Genomic DNA, 18,112 nt, shown 5'->3' with positions numbered 1-18,112 from the left:
GCGTCTTGATATATCAGAAGCCAACCTTCCCGAACCACACTCTCCGGGTCTCTTAGTCAGCTGGACTGTCGCCCTTTCTCTCTATACAAATTGATTGGTCCCTGGCCGAATCCAGCCCAGAAACGCTCTGCGCTCAAATCTCTTTTGAGCATCGTTATTGTGAAGGGGCTCTTTATTTCATTTCCCACATCACCACCGGCAGTGGGGTACAGTATCGCCTCTGGCGGTGAAATTCCGCATTCGCCATCTTAAAATAGAGTTGTTGTTCTTGTTGATATAAGAAGGAAATGTATTATAAATCTTTGGTACAAAAACAAGAAGTATAATGCTGATAACTATCAAATATGATGCGATTAATCTGAAAACAAGAGTTGTTCAAATTTGTTCCATTCGGACTGCAATAATGATCACATCTCAAAATCATTTCGATACTTCTAGCCGTATCAGCGTAGCTACTAAGCTGAAATACATGCGCGTCCAAACGGTGAATGAAGCATCACATCCACATATTTTTATTTTTCAGTTGATCAATCAACCATTAATAATGGTACGATTAGAGCAGATAATTTCAGAGTGCACCAGCACCGTTGATAGCATCACACATTTCCTCCAGACACAACCAAAGTCAACTTTCTTAAAATTTATTTTGGTCGAAATACCCGTCGAGTAATATAGTTCATCTACGCCTCACAGAAACACTGAAAGCGCAAATCTACGACTGACTGCGTCATCACTTGTCTTTCAAATTTTCATCCGAAACGTCTACCTTCGTATCTCTTCAATATCTCTGAGCATTTCCTTCAGTCTCGTTTTTTTTTTTTTTTTTTTTTTGTGGATCAAAATTCCGAAATACGTACACTCGAGTCATGTATCAGTCACCTCCCCTTCGTTAAAACTGCGCAGTCGGGTTATTAATTTGAAACCCAATTTCGTAGACGAGACTTGGAGCGGATCAAACAGAGCGGCGGATTTTATCGCCCACCGCGATCATGGTGGACGGATAGGTCTATAAATAAAGGCGTCGTCTGCTGCTTCGATATCGTCGTCACGTGATGCTTCTTGCCGCTGCCATTGGCCGCGCAAAGAGCCCTTTTTTGTTTCGGATAGTAGATGGTAGTGTCGTTTTATGGGCCATAAATCTTGTCCCGACGCTTTGTGCGCACGCGCGAAGAATATGCAAGTATACGAGAAGTGGGTTTGCTTGTTTCGTTAATAAAGAGATGAAGACTTACTCTTCGTGTTTACGCGGTGGGATGTGCTTGTCTGGCAGGTTGTGTTGATGACCCTGGTAAGGGGAATAAGATGTTAATTCTGTTCGCGTTGATGAAGGAGCTGTGACGTCACACGTTGTATCGGCATGCAGAAGGAGGGAAATGAGGGAAATATAATTCGGAAAAAAAAATGCCGATGATGGAGGGTTGGAAAACGATTGCTCCAGGAGTATTGTTCGCAAGGAGCTGGATTTTTTGTTCATGCCATAGTTTAATTGACTCAAATTGTAGTCCACCATGTTCTCGACGCAGGGAAGTCCAGGCCAGGCATGAAGTGTTGTAAAAGAAAAAGAAAAAAAGAAGAACAAGAAGAAATAGAACAAGAAGAAAGGAACGGCATTTTAGTTCATGGGGAGCACTTCAAAGTACAGCAAGAAAAAAAAAAAAAAAAAAACACTGTGAGAGGATTGCTCCGGATGTATGATAGAATTTGAACAGTATCGTGCATAGAAATGGTGACGTGACCATTGAGTCTGTTTTATATTGGCAGGATTGACGAAGACACCATCATTACTAGAGTACCAGAGCCCTCTGCGATCGAATTCTGAAAACGTTACTCGATGAAAGATGAAAGTGACTTTTGACCTTTTCAGTGACTTTCATCTTTCATCGTTGATTTCTTAGGCAATTTGAGGCTTTGTTTGTATCTGTCCCTTCTATGTTGTTCCAGCCTCAGAACATCAGTTTCTCTCACGTTACTCGAGTCGATGCTTGTATCAAGGCGCCATCTATTGAGGGTAGAGTGACACATTCAGCGGACTTTGTAGGACGTAGCGCCATCTATCGATGGCAATTTGTGACGCGCTCTCGTCGCCACTGATGTTGTGCTACAGATGGCGCGCAAGATCTCGATGGTTCGAAACTTTCATAGCAATACATATTTGTATGTGCTCAATTTAACTGAAGATGAAACAAAGAGAAATCATCTATACAAAATTGCATTTCTTGTATATAAATTCGTGTGTGTGTGTGTTTGTCTATAGCTGCCCTAGAGACAGCGTGAAAAGAAATGCACTTGCTTCTATATTCCCATCGTAACATCCCAACAACGCGTGCGAAAATATAAATGTTCCATGTTTCTGGGATGATTTCACAACAGCACACGAACACAAGAAGGAAAATTTTTGTGGAAGCAGACGCCTAACGAATACCAACAGCAACAGTACGTCAACAAATGACGTCGTAAGCTTCCTGGAATGCCGGCCGGCGAGTCTAGTCGTCTAGTCGACGTAATTACGACCTGCGCAGAACGCGACTGCGCAACTCCCATTCGCTCACGGAGAGAGGGCGCGCGAAAGAAAATACCCTCCTGTAGCAACGGCTTTAAACATGGCGGATTTCAGTCGGCCAAATATTTCCACAACTCAGGAATTGCAAGATATTGCCAACAAGTTAAGAATCTGGAGTATCAAGTCTACTTGCGCGAGCAAATCAGGGTGAGACGAAAACATTTTCAACGTCGCGTATCCTTCCACTGGGTTTCCGGCTCATTCGCTTGCCGGCGAGTTGCACGCGGATTTCGTTGTATCCGGTTGAATGTCGTTGTATATAAATGGGGGAAAAGGCTGCCTTCTTTAGCGAAAGTAACCAAAGGTCGTATTGGATTCCTGCATAGCCGAGCCATATTTCGAAGTGGGCGTTAATTAGAGCACGTGCTTTTCTGGCACGCACGCCGGTGCATTCGACACTAAACAAAAGCTTGTGTATAGTTTAGACTCTCCGTCGCTGTGTTTCTGTTGCTTAATAATCGGCTCTTTATTTCAGTTTGCATTGGGGCATGATTTTTTAGAACGTCATCTGTAGGTAACGTGAAGAGTGTATGGTGAGGAGCTAGACAAGGAAAAACTGCTGCGCAAGTGAAAACCAGTGTTGTGAGACTGTTGCTGCGCTCAGAGCTAGTTTCGCGTAAAACGGAGCCGAAACTGGCAATCTTAGAAACTGCTATAGGAGAGGGAAACTGGAAGATACTCGCTAGACTCGAAGAGACTCGCTATAGCGTAGAGCGAACGTGTTATAGTGATCGTGCTGGCATCTCGTCCTTTTTGAGCGAGAAAACACAGTGTATATGAGCGAGCTAGTTCACATGTTTCACGAGTGTGCACGTCGTAGTATTTCGCTGAGATTCGGCGTCGCGAAATTTCGAGTTTCGAGAAAATTCGCCCTGAAGGAAAGGGCAGTCTCTCTGTTCGAAATATCGGTGGCTCTCGTCGTCAGGCGCTTCATAAAACATCATATTATTCATGTTCGTTATATAGGTAGTTGGATTTGCTGCGGCAGCAGACATCCAGGATATTAGTGCTTCGTACGCTATCCCATTTGAGTAAGTATGGGATAGCGTGTTGGCTCTGCGCTAATGTTTTGCGCATGCGCAGAACCATCAACGCTATCCCTTACGTATACGCAAAGGCGAGAGCTAGGGTTCCGCGCTTTCGGTTTTTATTTTAGGATGGATTCGGCGTATGTTTTTCGATGTTTATTTATGTTCGTGAAATCGGCGTTTTTCGGCGATTTTTCCGGCGTGTGCATGGATTACCCAGCAGTTATCGGCGAGTATAAATCGAAAATGTAATTTTAAAACTGTGCGTCACAGCGGAGCCTTTAAAACCAAAGGCCAATACAAAATTAGTTCCTGCGAGACATCACAAAAGGAAGACTTCATTGCCGACAGCTAAGTGGTGGTACAGCTTGGGACAAAAGTTTACGGAACACGGCACCTGCGTATTTCTTCATCGGAGCGCTTCCCTGCTAGCTATCGCAAAGCGATCGAATAGGAAACGGGTGGCGAGCTATTCTATCCATCTCTCAGTATGTATGTCCACTCCTTTTTGCTGCTAGGTTGTCGCTCCATTGGAGAAATGCGACAACCCGGTGTTCTGTAAACTTTTGTCCCAAGCTGTACCTAAATCGTGAAAGCAGAGCTCGCTCATTTAAGCTTATTGCAACGACTAATACCCCCTACCCTTTCCTCAGACATTCATTTCTATTCGGTGTTTTTCGGTTAAAACCGAATGACGAAAAAGTCGGCGTATATTTTTCGGTGTTTTTCTATCAAACCCGAAATCTCGGAACTCTAGCGACACCGTACGATGCACTAAAACTCACTATTGATAACATCTGATAGAAGAGTGCACTACAGTGAGAGCTATCTCTGCCGACCCACAGCACAACAAGGGATAACCTCACCATATACACCCGTTTCCCACGGCTGTCGCGTACCTGTGTTTCCTTCACGCAGTGACACCTAACCGGACATCCGTTGTAATCGCATACCGTCTAGTCCTGCCTACGTGTGTTGCTGTCCCTATACCGCCGTCTCAAGCTCAGGGAAATGATACCGTCAACATCGTTACACCAGCTGGTTTGTGTTTTAATGCTCTGTTCACCGTTGTACCCGTGTCAGAGCATTCTCGAAGTCTGACTTCAGCCAGGAGAGGCACGAAGCCCCAGCCTTCGGAAGCATTGTCCGAAACAGGGTTGCGCAACAATATGCAAGGAAAGAACTTTGAGTGCAGAATTTAGATACACAGACACGCACACGCACGTGCAGAGAGAAAGGGAGAGAGACAACAGGTCATTTCTTCACTGCAAAGCTCTGAGAAAAGGTTGTATAGGTGAAAAATTTAAAACTGAAAGGGAAACTTCTATCGTAAAGTTCATTTAAATTAGAGTGTGGAAATTTTCTCGCATCTTGCTTTACTGCTCAACCACCTCCTTTGGGAAAGGAACATAGAATGGCCATCATAGCCGGCAACGCCTCCTGCGCGTCGTCCTTTTGTTGAAGCGTCCATTCATAAGCAGAGCTCGGATGGCTGCGACCTCTCGTCAATGGAGCCGCCAGGATTCTCACCGGTGTGTGTGTGTGGGGGGGGGGGGGGGCATAATGTTTCCCACTCCGGCAGAATTTTTGCGCCCCAAACTATACATTGTCTTGGCTCAGAAGCCCTACGTATCTGGAAGCTGGGAGGGGGGGGGGGCAATGGCCCCTCCTCCTTGCCCCCCCCCCCCCCCCGTGACGGCGCCCCTTGCCTCTGGTATACCTAATCGAAGTACTCCTAACGCTGCGAGCGACAGAGGTGATTTCAGTTCTGCACGTACGTTACGTCTACAGGGTGTTCAAAATTGAGCTTTCACGAGCGCTACGCAAACACAGCGATGACAGGAAACCGGATGATAACTTTACGCTACTTGTGTAAGACACAGGTGCTGCTAATTATGCAGCACCTGTTTCTTACTCAAGGAACAGAAAAGGTAGCACCAGTTTTCTTTTGTTCGCCTATTTATAAAGTGCTAGTGAAAGCTTAATTTTGAACACCCTGTATATCGTCATTTGTGCAACCTACCCGCGGCTTTGTGACAGTTCAACCGCACGGAAAGAAACTGGCTCAAAAAAAAACAAAAAAAAAGAAAATGCCTCGAATGGCTGGCTGGCGGCTGCTATAGCGTGGTCAAGCTTTTCCGAATCTTGTCTCTCGCCGGCTGTTAATGGCGTGCGCTTGAAAGGTCTATACCCGACATTCGTTCCACGTCGCTTACATAACCGTTGCCTGAAAGGAACGACCTCGTTCTAGTATCCTAAATGGTATTGAGTGCGTATTGCTGTGCTTTGCTGGACGGCAAAACAACAGCGTAATGGTTCACGTCTGGAAGGTATAGAACCAGAGTTGTACACGTTACTCGAAAAAAGTAATTGATTACAATTACTGTTACTACTGAGCGAAAAGTAATTCTTTACCGTTACAAATTACTTCATCAAAAAATGTAATACGTTACTATACTTTTCCCGTTACTTTTATATTGTGGGCCATACTAAAGCCAACAAGCCTGCAGCGAATGCAACCATGCAGCTCTTGTTGGAAATTCTAATATGAGACACTAACATATACGATACGTGAAATTCACAAATACATTTCAAAACAAGATACAAAACACTTACACGCATATATTTCAGATTTATATACATATTTACATCTATATGTACACAACATTGTTGACACCATTGTTGACTGAAGGTTAGAAAAGTAATCGAATACTCAGTAATTGATTACCGAAAATTGTAATCAGATTACTTGGAAAATTACTTACTCACAAAATTAATTGATTACGTTAAAAATTACTGAAACAAGTAATTGATTACTAGTAACGCGTTACGTACAACTCTGTATAGAACTATGTTGGAACGACCAGATATTTGTTAATTAATTAATTTAGATCGCGGTCGATATTGCATGCACGTGTGGCGGATTCGTCAACGCCGCACCTATTCTCAGGAGGAGTGTAAGGAAATTGTCGAAGCGTGTGTGTCGACTCAGGATGGACTCTTTCTCTGCAACGTATTTCCCGGAAGAGAAGGCGCGAAAACGCGAGACGGAACAAAGTTCTGAAGTTGATAACGAAGAAAAAGTTTTGTGGTTACGATACGAATCCCTTTATAACAGTTTTCCCTGAAGTCGGGCCAGGACGCTTACTAACCCCCTGTCCCCTAATCTCCTACTCCTTCCTGCTGTCCTCTCTACGTCCGTCCACGTCCTTACCCCGCTCATAGCCCCAGTTGCCTCGCGGCGCTATGACGCGGAGTAACCAAATATAATCGGTAATGTTTTACGGCAGATAAGATCTGACATTTCCCGGTTGAGCTTAACACCGCTATCAACATGGCATAAAGGGAGTACACGGTATATTTGTTAGACCTTTCAACGTATAATGAAGGACATTTTTGTAAGTAAGCACGTCTTCCATTCCGCAGGCATATCTGAACGGCGCAATAACATTTTTGACAATAGTGTTAGCAAAACACGCCTCTGAAGCGGTATTTTAAATGAAATATATGCACCTATCTCCCTCCTGAAATGTCTGTGTAGCATACGCCTTTTAAAATGGTGCTTTTTGCAAAGGGTGTTTTACGAAGCAACCTTCAACTCCGACCTGTCGGTGCTTCATTCTCACCATAATTCATCCTCTCATATTAACCACTGTGAAATGGGGTAGTGTCCTGTGGCTACCACGGGGAAACATCCCATGTCATCATCACTTCTTCATTTATTGTTGTTGTTGTTGTTCAGTATGGTATGAAACTCGCACAACAAATGTGTGTTTCATAGCACAAGATATTTACACAAGAGAGGCATTAAAAAATGCACTGTGTATATGGGCAACGAGGGTTCAAAGTGAAAGTTCTCAAAAACGAAGCTTTCGGATTTCACCTTCTCCATTTCTTTTTTTCCCTCTTCCCCTCTGTGTCCCTCATATCTACTCGTAAACATGTCACCCATATACCATGTCACCATGTCACCATATACCATGTCACCCAGCTAGCTATAGCTAGCTATGGGCTGTGCACCTGTGTTCGTCATGCAGCGCGTTTTTCCGCCTCTTGTCTAATGAAAAGCATATCCACTAGGAAGTATACATGGCACATAGGAACTGGTTCTGCGCGTATGATCTTAATTACGGTTCCGTTTCAGTTATTCCTGTAAGTTACCTCCAACGTTCGCGGACTGCCGCATTGCAGAGGAGTAGATAAGAATACCTCAGACGTATTTATCGTCTCGTTCCGAACAGTCTTGTTGTCCTGTGATCGATAACGGTGGTTTATGTCTGTCGTCCCAGTGCCCGCGGTATGCTGAGTAACGACGTGCAAACTCTGGCATGTAATCTGATGATAATAATGTTAAGGCCCGGGATTTTATGCACAAAAAGCTTACAAAATATGCATGCAAATATGTGGCTCGAGACGTCTAACTATGCAGAAGATGTGCAGAAATATTGTGATGCCGGGAAAGCTGCTGGGGGTAGAAGCTTTTGCGTACCTCGGAACCTCTATCCGTACCCAAATTGTCTATAAAAAAAAACGTTCTACTAATGAAGATGCACATTCCTTATTGGCAGTTGGAACGTTCGTTCACGTGTGCGCACTCAGGCATTCCCAGTCCGTCATTGCAGTAAGCCGCCGTATAACCATAATCAGGTTTCAAAAAGTGAACACACATACATTGCATTTTGCATTTACATGCATTTTTACGTGGGGCAATTATAAAAATTTCCTATTTCACCTGTTACCGCGAAAATGTGCACTGTGTCGATGAATGTTATTCTGACGCCTATAGCTCATACCGGCCATGTTAAACTGGTATGTCTTTTTTTTTTTTTTTTGTTAAAGTCATCTTTTTCTTTAATCCATCTCATCCTTATTCTTTCACCGTTTGGTATAGTTCATACTTTATTTCCTAATTCTTCCCCTGGACATCAGTGCCGTGCACTTGGCGCTTTTCTTTCCTTTCTGAGGGCCACCGGTCTCCTTCACGAACTGTAGAGATTTCCTTCCCTCGTCATCCTTTCATGTGAACCTTTTTGGAATGGGTTAGGGTCCTGCACTCAACGCAGGGAAACATCCCACATCATCATCATCATCCATTCACCTATGTTGTTGTTGTTGTTATTGTCCTAATTCTTTTTGTTTTTATTTATTGTATTCTTTTATTTCTTTTTCTTTTTCCTTTACGGAATAGCAAGCCGACTTCCCGTTTGGCTCATACCTTTCCTCCCCCTTTTTTTTTTCTTTGTTCTAATAAATATATCCCCACCCCCCACCCCACCCCCATGTGGAGACAGCTCTTTGTTGTATACTGTTCGCTGCCTTTCCGAGCTCCCGTGTCATAGTGGTTAGGATGATCGCTTTTCTCACGCCGAGACTGGGAGGTGGCACGGGTTCGAATCCTGTCATCGGCTGTGCTGTCTGAGGCTTTCCCTGGGTTTTCCGAACACTTTCGAGACGAATGTCGGCACAGTTCCCCCTGAAGTCGGCCCAGGACGCATAGTAACCCCCCCTGTCTCCCACTTCTACTTGCTGTGCTCTCTCCATCTGTCCACGTCTGTACGCCGCTCGTAGCCACAGTTGCTTCGCGGAGCTAACACCGAATTAAAAAAAAAATCGTTGCCTTCTAGAACGGCGCTCACAGACCACAAGAATGTAATTCCCTTATTTTTTTTATTTCCCATCTTTCTATTTGTTTATTTTTCAGTTCCTTTCTTTGTCTTTCTTTTAGTTTATTATTCAGTTTCTTTTTCGGAATAGCAAGCTGGCAATAGCTTGGCTGACATTTCCGTTTTCTTCTTTTTTTTTTTTTCACTCTATTAAACATATCCCCCTCCCCCTTATTTTTGTCCAGCGCAACTTGAACGCGCTGACTACTTGTCGTGTAATCTGTTGGTGGTTGCCCAATCCACTGATTTCGCAGTACGAATGTGCCTATAGAAGCACCACATAGTAGATGTGTAGCTAGAACACGGGTTTTAGTCCTATGACTTTTAGTCCTTTTGAAATATCACGAGCAGCGGCAAAATAAAGGGAACGGAAAATGTTAAAAAAAAAATCTGCTCAAATGGCGCCGAAATATGAGAGTATCATGCAATCGAACGGTGCCGAAATATGACAGCATACAAGTGACCGTCATATTATATGACGATCAGGAGGAAACATGTCGAAATATGCAATTATATGATGCACGAAACATGGTTTAAATATTGTCGTTGTGATTGGTACAACAACAATAAATGAAGGAGAAGTGATGATGAAATGTGATTGATAATGTGTAGAGAAAAGTTGGGATGTCCGTTAAAACGCATTTAAAAAAATATGCATTTGGCGTGAATTTCCTTGCCCTAAAGGTTCGGAGGCATGTATTCCCAAGCAGGTTAATGTTATGAAATTCCCTGTGCATTGGGGGCGTTAGGCCGGAGGTGTCTTGCAAATACAGCAACCAGTTCCACTGGCTGCGGCTAGTTAGAAAATTAGATTAGGTTTACTAAATAGAAAATAAAAATTATTCGTGTTATACTAGCGTTATATGTCTTATCGATCGGCTCCCTTCCAGCTATAGTATAGTCACAAGTATTTCGAAATGTTGACGAAATCATAAAATACGCTGATCAACTTCGCGAGTTCTGAACATATTTAATATTCCACATGTTACTGGAATATGTATATAGGTTTCTGAGCCAGAGCGAAACGGGGATTGATTATACAATTGCAGGTGTTGTTATAACACAGCATGTACATCCCAAGGCATTTCAAGTATAGAGAATGTTTACCTTACAAAAGCAGCGCAACACACTGAAAGGGCGAATGCGTAGAGGTAGATCGGTAGGTAGAGTTTCTTTCTTATTATTGTTATTTTTTCGAAGATTTACTTAGATTTTTTCGAAGAAGAAGATACAGGAAATCAAGCACCACACAGCTAAGACAGCACCCTGAGGACATCAACTTTACTTTCAGTACATCGTGCTCCTTGGGAAATGATCATGCAGTGCTGCTTCACGCGTTTTGTATATCTCCCGTTGCTCGCACCCTGCCCACCCATTGGCCGATAAGATCGCGTCATGTGATCATTATCGCACGGCGCGCAAACTGCTTCAAAAGAACAGGGAAAGGGAGGGCGACCGTCACTCACGCACGCCGGTTACGAGGAAGTGGAGCTGCAGACGGTGAATATTTTCTGTCGTGCGCCGGAGTCGCATTCGATAAGTACAGTTGTAGTAGCGGCAGCCTTCCGTTTGAGGTGGAAATAACAATGGCTCTGGACCCGCACAAGTCTCAGCAGTTGAAGGATGTTGCGAACAGGTTGAGGATTATGAGCATTCAAGCAACGTCTGCTTCGAAAAGCGGGTAAGCTTTGCCCAGACTAGCTTCACGTGAGCGGAACTGCCGGGTTTTTTCTGCGAGATGCTGTAATAATGTCAGGTGCCCCGTTGTTGTTGCATTAAGAGCGCTGTCGTTGACAACTTGACGCGTTGCTGAGGCTGTTGCAAACGTGTATGTGTCGCACGTGTTGTCACGGTTGAAGCAGTATGGGACAGGACTTCATCAAGCTGATGAACAGTAGCAAGCGCATTACTAACCTGCTCGGCTACACGCTAACCTGCGTTGTCGTTCGGAAAATGCAACGCTTTCGCCTGCCGTTACGGTTAACTGAACTGCGAAAATACATGCACATCATGAATCTTGGCCTCCCCTAGAAGCCTACTTTACGTTATACTTTTCTTACGTCTCGTCTAAAACCTTTTTAGAGGACTCTACCAGTTTCACGTGTTCGAATATATGCTATAGCCCTACAGTCAAGGCTCACAAAAGTGATTTTCATCAAATTCTCTATGAAGTGATTCCCTAAAGCAATCTAATCCGATGACTTCAGAAGACAATAGGGGCAAAGGTGGGTATTGACGGTGGGCGTCATTGATTGATTTTTAAAAGAAAAAAAATGGAGATGGTGGGCGACATTGCCTCTGTATGTGTGCGTATATGTTCTAGCTGAAGACTGTAAAATGAAAAAAGCTGGACTAAATTATAAAATTGCTTGGTTTTCGCGTTCCTGTTACGTCGACATGTAGCTGACTTGCTTTGCGGGAAAACACGCGGATGCTCAGTGGCAGATGTAATCATTACAGGGTGAAGGTCGTCTTTTTATAGGCTATATATCAGGCGTTCTAGTTCCTTCCAGGTTTACGCATCGCCTTCTTGGTGCTTATCTGTAGTGATTTCTCTATTCAGCTTGCTCCAAGAGTCGGGACATGTTATCGCTACTGGTCCAGACGGTAGTGCAATGATAACGCTTTGAGGGCTCAGTTTCATTGTTTCTAGAATGTCCGGATAGGGGAAACGAATGGAATGATTTTTCTGTAGCGATATTCCTTCACCCATATACCGTACGAGGTGGATTGGTAGGAATATCTAAGTTCTATCACGTAGAACTAGTGGTAGGCAGCAATACTGGATGATTGGGGAAAGGCTTAGTGTATTTTTGCGGCTACAGTCAAACTCCTTTATAGCGAACACATTTTTAACGAAAATACCACTACAGCAAATTTTTTTGCGGTCCCGCTGGAGCCCTAATAATGGACATCATTTTTAACGAAAATACCTTTACTGCGATTTTTTTTTTTGCTGTCCCCTGAGTTTCGTTGTAAAGGAGTTTGTATATACTTTGGGAATCGTGTGTTGTATATTGGCGTGGTATGCATTGGGACGTATTGTAACTAATACAGAACTGAACGAGCGATGTGTCCGTTATTACAGAGGAATAAATTGCGCGAAATTACTTCGGTTCTGCAACTGAACGTATGTAAGCATCTTACTCCATACCAGGTGGATAAATTGTTCGTGGTGATTGTTGGCTGTTGGCGTCATTGCTTACTATCTTGTATCATGTCTGTGGTGCCATTGCAAGCATCTTTGACAATTGAAGTGTCTTATTCCTTGCCCTTGGACGTTCAGATCAATTAGGCCAGTGTTTGGATAACTCGTTACTCAAGTTACTTTCTTTTGTAATTTGTAGCTTAGTTTTCAGGTCCAGAAACCTCTTGGAGCTCGTACCTCTCATTTTTCCTGTTCTTTCCCATTTGTTAAACTTCCCCAATGTCTCCTCCCATATTTACAACGTACTGTCATTTATTTTTTTTTCTCTCGCTTCTTTTAACACTGCACGCTTGACTCGTATTTCCAGCCACCCGACATCATGCTGTTCCATGGCAGAGATCATGTCCGTACTGTTCTTCAACACGATGCGCTACCGTGTGGAGTTTCCCCGCGATCCTGCCAGCGATCGCTTCGTGCTTTCCAAGGGCCACTCTGCACCCATCCTGTACGCTGCCTGGGCGGAAGCCGGTCTTTTCCCCCACGAAGATCTTCTGAACCTGCGGAAGATAGACAGCGATCTAGAAGGCCACCCGACTCCCCGGCTGAACTTCGTCGACGTTGCCACTGGATCTCTCGGCCAGGGTCTGAGCGTTGCTGCAGGAATGGCTTACACCGGCAAGCATTTCGATAAAGCGAGGTATGGTGTGCCTCCCTCAACAAAACCATGCTAGTCATTTCAGTAATCAACTGAAATGTCAATTTAGAACTTCCCCAAGCAGCACAATGTACTGAAAGTCGGGTGCAACAGGGGTGGACGGTATGTGTCTTATCGGTGTTCTTTAGTTTCACGAGTTTGTTCAAGGCCTTCCACCTACCCGTCCACCCCTATTGCACTCGCCTTTCAGTACATTTTGCTGCTTGGGTCGTTTCTTTTTGCATACACCATATCGGTAAGTTATCTGAGGCTGCTGGACTGTCACATATTGGGTCTTAATGTGAGTGACCTGACCAAAGGCCTAATGTTCCCCTTGGGTCACAAAATAGTCTTGCTTACATTGTCCGATCGAAGAGGGGTGAAAAGGCGCATTGTGATTTTTCCCAAACGCAATTTCTTGGAAACTAACAGCTTCTGTATCCTTTGGGTACCACCTGAACTGTACCTAACGGCATGTCTGTGCTAGTGTTGGTGCTGCATAAGTCTTGTATTTCCGATAGTTGAAGCGAATGCTTCCTCCAGAATATAGCATCCAAAGTAGCTGCTCGATGATGAGTCGTACAACACTTGGCTTACCAGCGCTCATGGTCAGCTTGGCGCTCTTAAAACAAGCGCAGAAACGTATAATTCTCTGTCGTACGATAGCAGGTCTGTTCCATGTGAGATGTGCATATGCCCTGCTAACTCAAAGGACTGCTGGTGTTCTTTAGCTACCGGGTGTACTGTGTGATTGGCGACGGCGAATCTGCCGAGGGTTCCATCTGGGAAGCCCTTTCCTTCGCTGGCTATTACAAGCTCGATAACCTCGTGGCCATCTTCGATATCAACCGTCTTGGCCAGAGTGAGCCCACTGCGTTCCAGCATCAGATGGAGATCTACAAGCAACGACTCGAGTCCTTCGGGTATGCATGTTGCTCTTGTTCCCGAAAGTGGGCTTCGATCCGTTAGTTCCAACTAACGTTCGATGCCTTTCTTTGCTTTAGGTTCAACACGTACGTTGTCGACGGTCATGACGTGGATGTGCTCTGCAAGGCCTTCAGCGACGCTGAGAAGGTCAAAGACAAGCCGACCGCTATTCTTGCCAAGACCTTCAAGGGAAGGGGCATTCAAGGTAACTGTTCCGGACCTGATTTAAACTTGTAAATGGTTTTACTCCTCAAAGGTTTAGAACAGAATTTACGAATTGTGGGCACCCATTCGTGCTATGTAGGCATTGAAGATGCTGACAACTGGCACGGTAAGCCCCTAAATGAGGAGATGGCGAAGAAAACTATTGCAGACCTCGAAAGCAAGATCGTCAACAAGGGCCCAACAACCCTCAAGCCCAAGGCACCTCTTGACGAACCCGGACCCGCCGACATCGACAACATTCAGCTCTCGGAACCTCCCAGCTACAAGCCAGACCAGAAGGTACAGACTGTTCGCTGTGCGCCCACCACAGCTTTCAGACTTTACCATTTTCAATTCTTAGGTCGCTACACGTTTGGCCTACGGCACTGCCCTTACGAAACTTGGCAAGAATAATCCTAGAGTTGTAGCCATGGATGGCGATACAAAGAATTCCACCTACTCGGACAAGTTCCGCCAGGCGTTCCCCGATCGCTTCATCGAGTGCTTCATTGCTGAACAAAATCTGGTAAAGAAACGATCCTGCTATGGCATTGTGTAGATACTTGGCCGTGCTCTATACGAAACGTTTTTTTAAGGTTGGCGTGGCTGTTGGATGCGGTTGCCGAGGGCGTACAGTTCCATTTCTGAGCACGTTTGCTGCCTTCTTTACGCGTGCCTTCGACCAGCTTCGAATGGGAGCCATCTCCCAAGCCAACATAAAGTGCGTTGGCTCCCACGCCGGTGTTTCTATAGGTCCGTATTCGTTAACATTGTCTTGACGTATCGATGATTAGACAAGGCCTGTTTTTCCAACCGTGCACCCCTTTGATTTTCAGGTGAGGACGGTCCATCTCAGATGGCGTTGGAAGACCTCGCCATGTTCCGTACCATTCCCAACAGCGTCGTATTCTACCCAAGTGATGCCGTGTCCTGCGAGCGTGCCTGTGAGCTCGCTGCCAACTACCGCGGAATAACCTTCATTCGTACATCTCGACCGGAAACGCCAATACTCTACAAGAATGACGAACATTTCGAGATCGGAAAGGCCAAGGTGCGTAACGCGTACATGTTATGACCATCGTAAATATAAGGAAGGGTACTGTATCAGTATGCAGGGCGTCATAGATAGTAGTCTGTGCGATAAACATACGCTATTCCTCTTGGAACTCCACAGGCTTTTTTTTTTTTTACTATCCTTCTCATTAACCAAAGGGGGCATACCTTCGAGTAGCCTGCATTCACTTGCTCTCCACCTGTGTTGTTCATGCCTCTGATTCGTGCCTTCCATTCCAGGTGGTCCTGCAAAGTCACAATGACAAAGTGCTGATAATCTCTTCGGGTGTTACGCTGCACGAGGCTGTGAAGGCTGCAGAGCTTCTCAAAAAAGAAGGCATCAATGTTCGTGTCATGGACCTGTTTACGTTGAAGCCCATCGATGGAGCTGGAATACTGACTCATGCTGCTGCCTCCGGCAGGAGGATCCTAACTGTCGAAGACCACTATCCTGAAGGTGGGTCTAGTTTTCAAAGGTGCACTTCTGAAAGACTAGGCCTTTCCACATATGGATTTTTTTTTTCTTGCGCTTCTGGACGCATGGATCTTTAAAGTGGGGTGCAGTGCAATAACCTCCACCCTCTTCCAATAAGCTCCATTGCAAAAAAAAAAAAAAAACCGACCGCAGCCGACCTGTAGAGCACGCGCGCGCGATTATTCTGATCTGCGCCCTCCCTAGAAATCGTCCACTAGTTCAAAGAGCGTGTCAGTGAATGAGGAAAGTCTGTCACTTGGTGACTTTAGCACTTCCTGCTGCTTCCCACACAGGCCAATGCCATGCAGGTCTGCCGACGTCACGCGAGAAGGTTGGCCGGGCTGATAGCTATTCTCCCTAGGTCTTTTGTAAATTTGATTGCGCATCAATAGATCACACCTCGATAATATTGTGCGTGGTGACTGCTTGGTGAATGACACAGGGTTTTGAGCGATGTTACTTGTCACTTCCTCGCTCCTTTAACAATATGCTGGTTCGCTCTCTTTGCAGGCGGCATATTTGAAGCTGTCTGTTCTGCAGTGTCACTAGAGAGGGACGTGATCGTCAAACGTATTTCCGTTACGGATATCCCACGCAGCGGCAAGAGTCGAGAGCTCCTGGCCAAATACAGCCTAACCGACGAATGTATTGCGGATGCAGTCAAGGGATTCCATAACCAGTAGGGCATTTTAGGACGGAACTCCCCAGCTATTCCACGGACGAATCTGTTTTGTTGTGCAGTTTTTTTGCTGCCCTTTGTAAATTATACATTTGTTAGTACTCAATTGTGTCCTTATTTTGGCAAATTCCTGTTCCCGAGTCATTAAATATTTTACTTACAAAACTTGTCACTTCTGCAATGCAAAAGCGTGTGTTGATGGGAATGGGTCTACATCAGGAGGGAGGCGAGTGGGGGGGAAGTCTCACTGCAGAGTGAGTCATGCAATACTAGGGTAAACCTTGCGCTTAGGGTGAACCTCAGATCTGCCACTCCAATTACATATGCCTTCCCAGTAAACCACAAACGTCTAATGGACATTCAGAGGATGGTACACCGTGGATATTTTGGATGTCTAGTAGACATCCGGATATGTTCAGCTAACTGGGAATGGATCGTCGGAAGCTCATCCATAACTGTATAAATGCATGTCCTCTGGATGTAACAGCTGGACATTTGTCACAGCCAGTGGACGTGCTTGTGAGGCATTGCGATGTCTAATATACGTCCTATCGATGTTCCTACCGGATTAACATACGACAATATATAGACCGGATTGCAAATCTACTTTTTCAGCTATTTTGTGTGCATGAACAGCGCAAATGCCGTGGCCGTACCCCACCCGACACGGCTTGGGTATCTCTCGGTTTCTATTGGCGTACATGGATCATATACGTACTAAAATACCAATAGTTGCGGGATGTTAAGTGTAGTGGGGGCCAAAAACGTTTGCAACGGTGACGAGGATGTGTTTCTGCAAATAATTACGTCTGCAATGAGTCAAACTGCCCGCTAACATTTCTGATATTCCTTCCTGACAGATATTGTGTTTGTAATTCAGGCTATTGCCTATGATGAGGTTACCTACTGAGTGGAGCTGTCAAACTGACAGGTTTCCTGTGTTGGTGGAAGAGTGCTACGTATTGCAGAGAGCTCCCCTGTCTGGTCCTGTAAAGCAAGGTCCGCATCAGTAATTTTCACGGTTTTACTTGGTGTGTGAGGGAGGATGCATATGTCTGTGGATACATGTTTATAAGTTTTCGTATTGATAGCAGAGCTGTATTGGGCAATCCCAGAAATTTCACGGGGGTGTTGCAAAAAACTAAAGGGTGTGTATACACCTCATCTTGGAGGGGTGGGGGAATCCCTGGACCGCATTACGTTGTTCGAGTGTCCTTGTCAAAAATCTTCCTTCCATGGTGGTAATAAAGGGTAATTTGAGTAGATTTACACGTTCCTTCGATGAATAGTTGAACCAACCAACAGGGAGGGCACGGGCGTTCGTCACCTTCCAGTGTCTGCTCCCTCATCGGTGTTGTCTCTAGTAGTTTTTACCTCGTATGACAAAATAATGTTATGTACGCCATGGAGATGTTTATAAAAATCACGATTCTGGCATCTTTTCGCATTGGAACGACCTTCTATTCCTGTGACGCGAGGACGCGAGACAGCAAAGTTTCGGTTTCGTTATCATGTTCTCAAGCTAACCAAGGGGCTGTGCGTACTTGAGTCTTGACTCTTGAGCTTTTTTCCTTTGAATCTCTTTCCGCACCCACAGTTTTTGTTCCGCTGATCAATCCTTTATGAGAGCAACTAGCGTGCTTCCGGTGGTCCAAAGGTGTTGTCCTCCTCTAGGCACAAC

The 18,112-nt window shown here is 44.9% G+C and overlaps 1 protein-coding gene across 2 annotated transcripts; it reads left to right on the top strand.

The window, feature by feature from the left end:
- The first annotated feature begins 2,571 nt into the window (after positions 1 to 2,571).
- LOC135387924 (transketolase-like) lies at positions 2,572 to 16,596 on the top strand. 2 transcript variants are annotated; one of them, XM_064617137.1, is made up of 10 exons: positions 2,572 to 2,707; positions 12,767 to 13,096; positions 13,825 to 14,016; positions 14,098 to 14,225; positions 14,325 to 14,524; positions 14,586 to 14,750; positions 14,821 to 14,977; positions 15,061 to 15,275; positions 15,518 to 15,734; positions 16,263 to 16,596. In XM_064617137.1, exons 1-10 carry the CDS (start codon positions 2,601 to 2,603, stop codon positions 16,433 to 16,435), a joined length of 1,884 nt encoding a protein of 627 aa, XP_064473207.1. In that variant the 5' UTR covers positions 2,572 to 2,600; the 3' UTR covers positions 16,436 to 16,596. The 2 variants fall into 2 exon arrangements, with proteins under 2 accessions (XP_064473207.1, XP_064473208.1); XM_064617138.1 differs by lacking the exon at positions 2,572 to 2,707 and adding an exon at positions 10,701 to 10,932.
- Positions 16,597 to 18,112: the final 1,516 nt, after the last annotated feature.

Source organism: Ornithodoros turicata, chromosome 3, assembly GCF_037126465.1.
Source record: "Ornithodoros turicata isolate Travis chromosome 3, ASM3712646v1, whole genome shotgun sequence".
In the NCBI taxonomy this organism is placed as follows: Eukaryota; Metazoa; Arthropoda; class Arachnida; order Ixodida; family Argasidae; genus Ornithodoros; species Ornithodoros turicata.
Note: the sequence above shows the minus strand (reverse complement) of the source record. Positions and strands in the feature narration are given on the sequence as shown.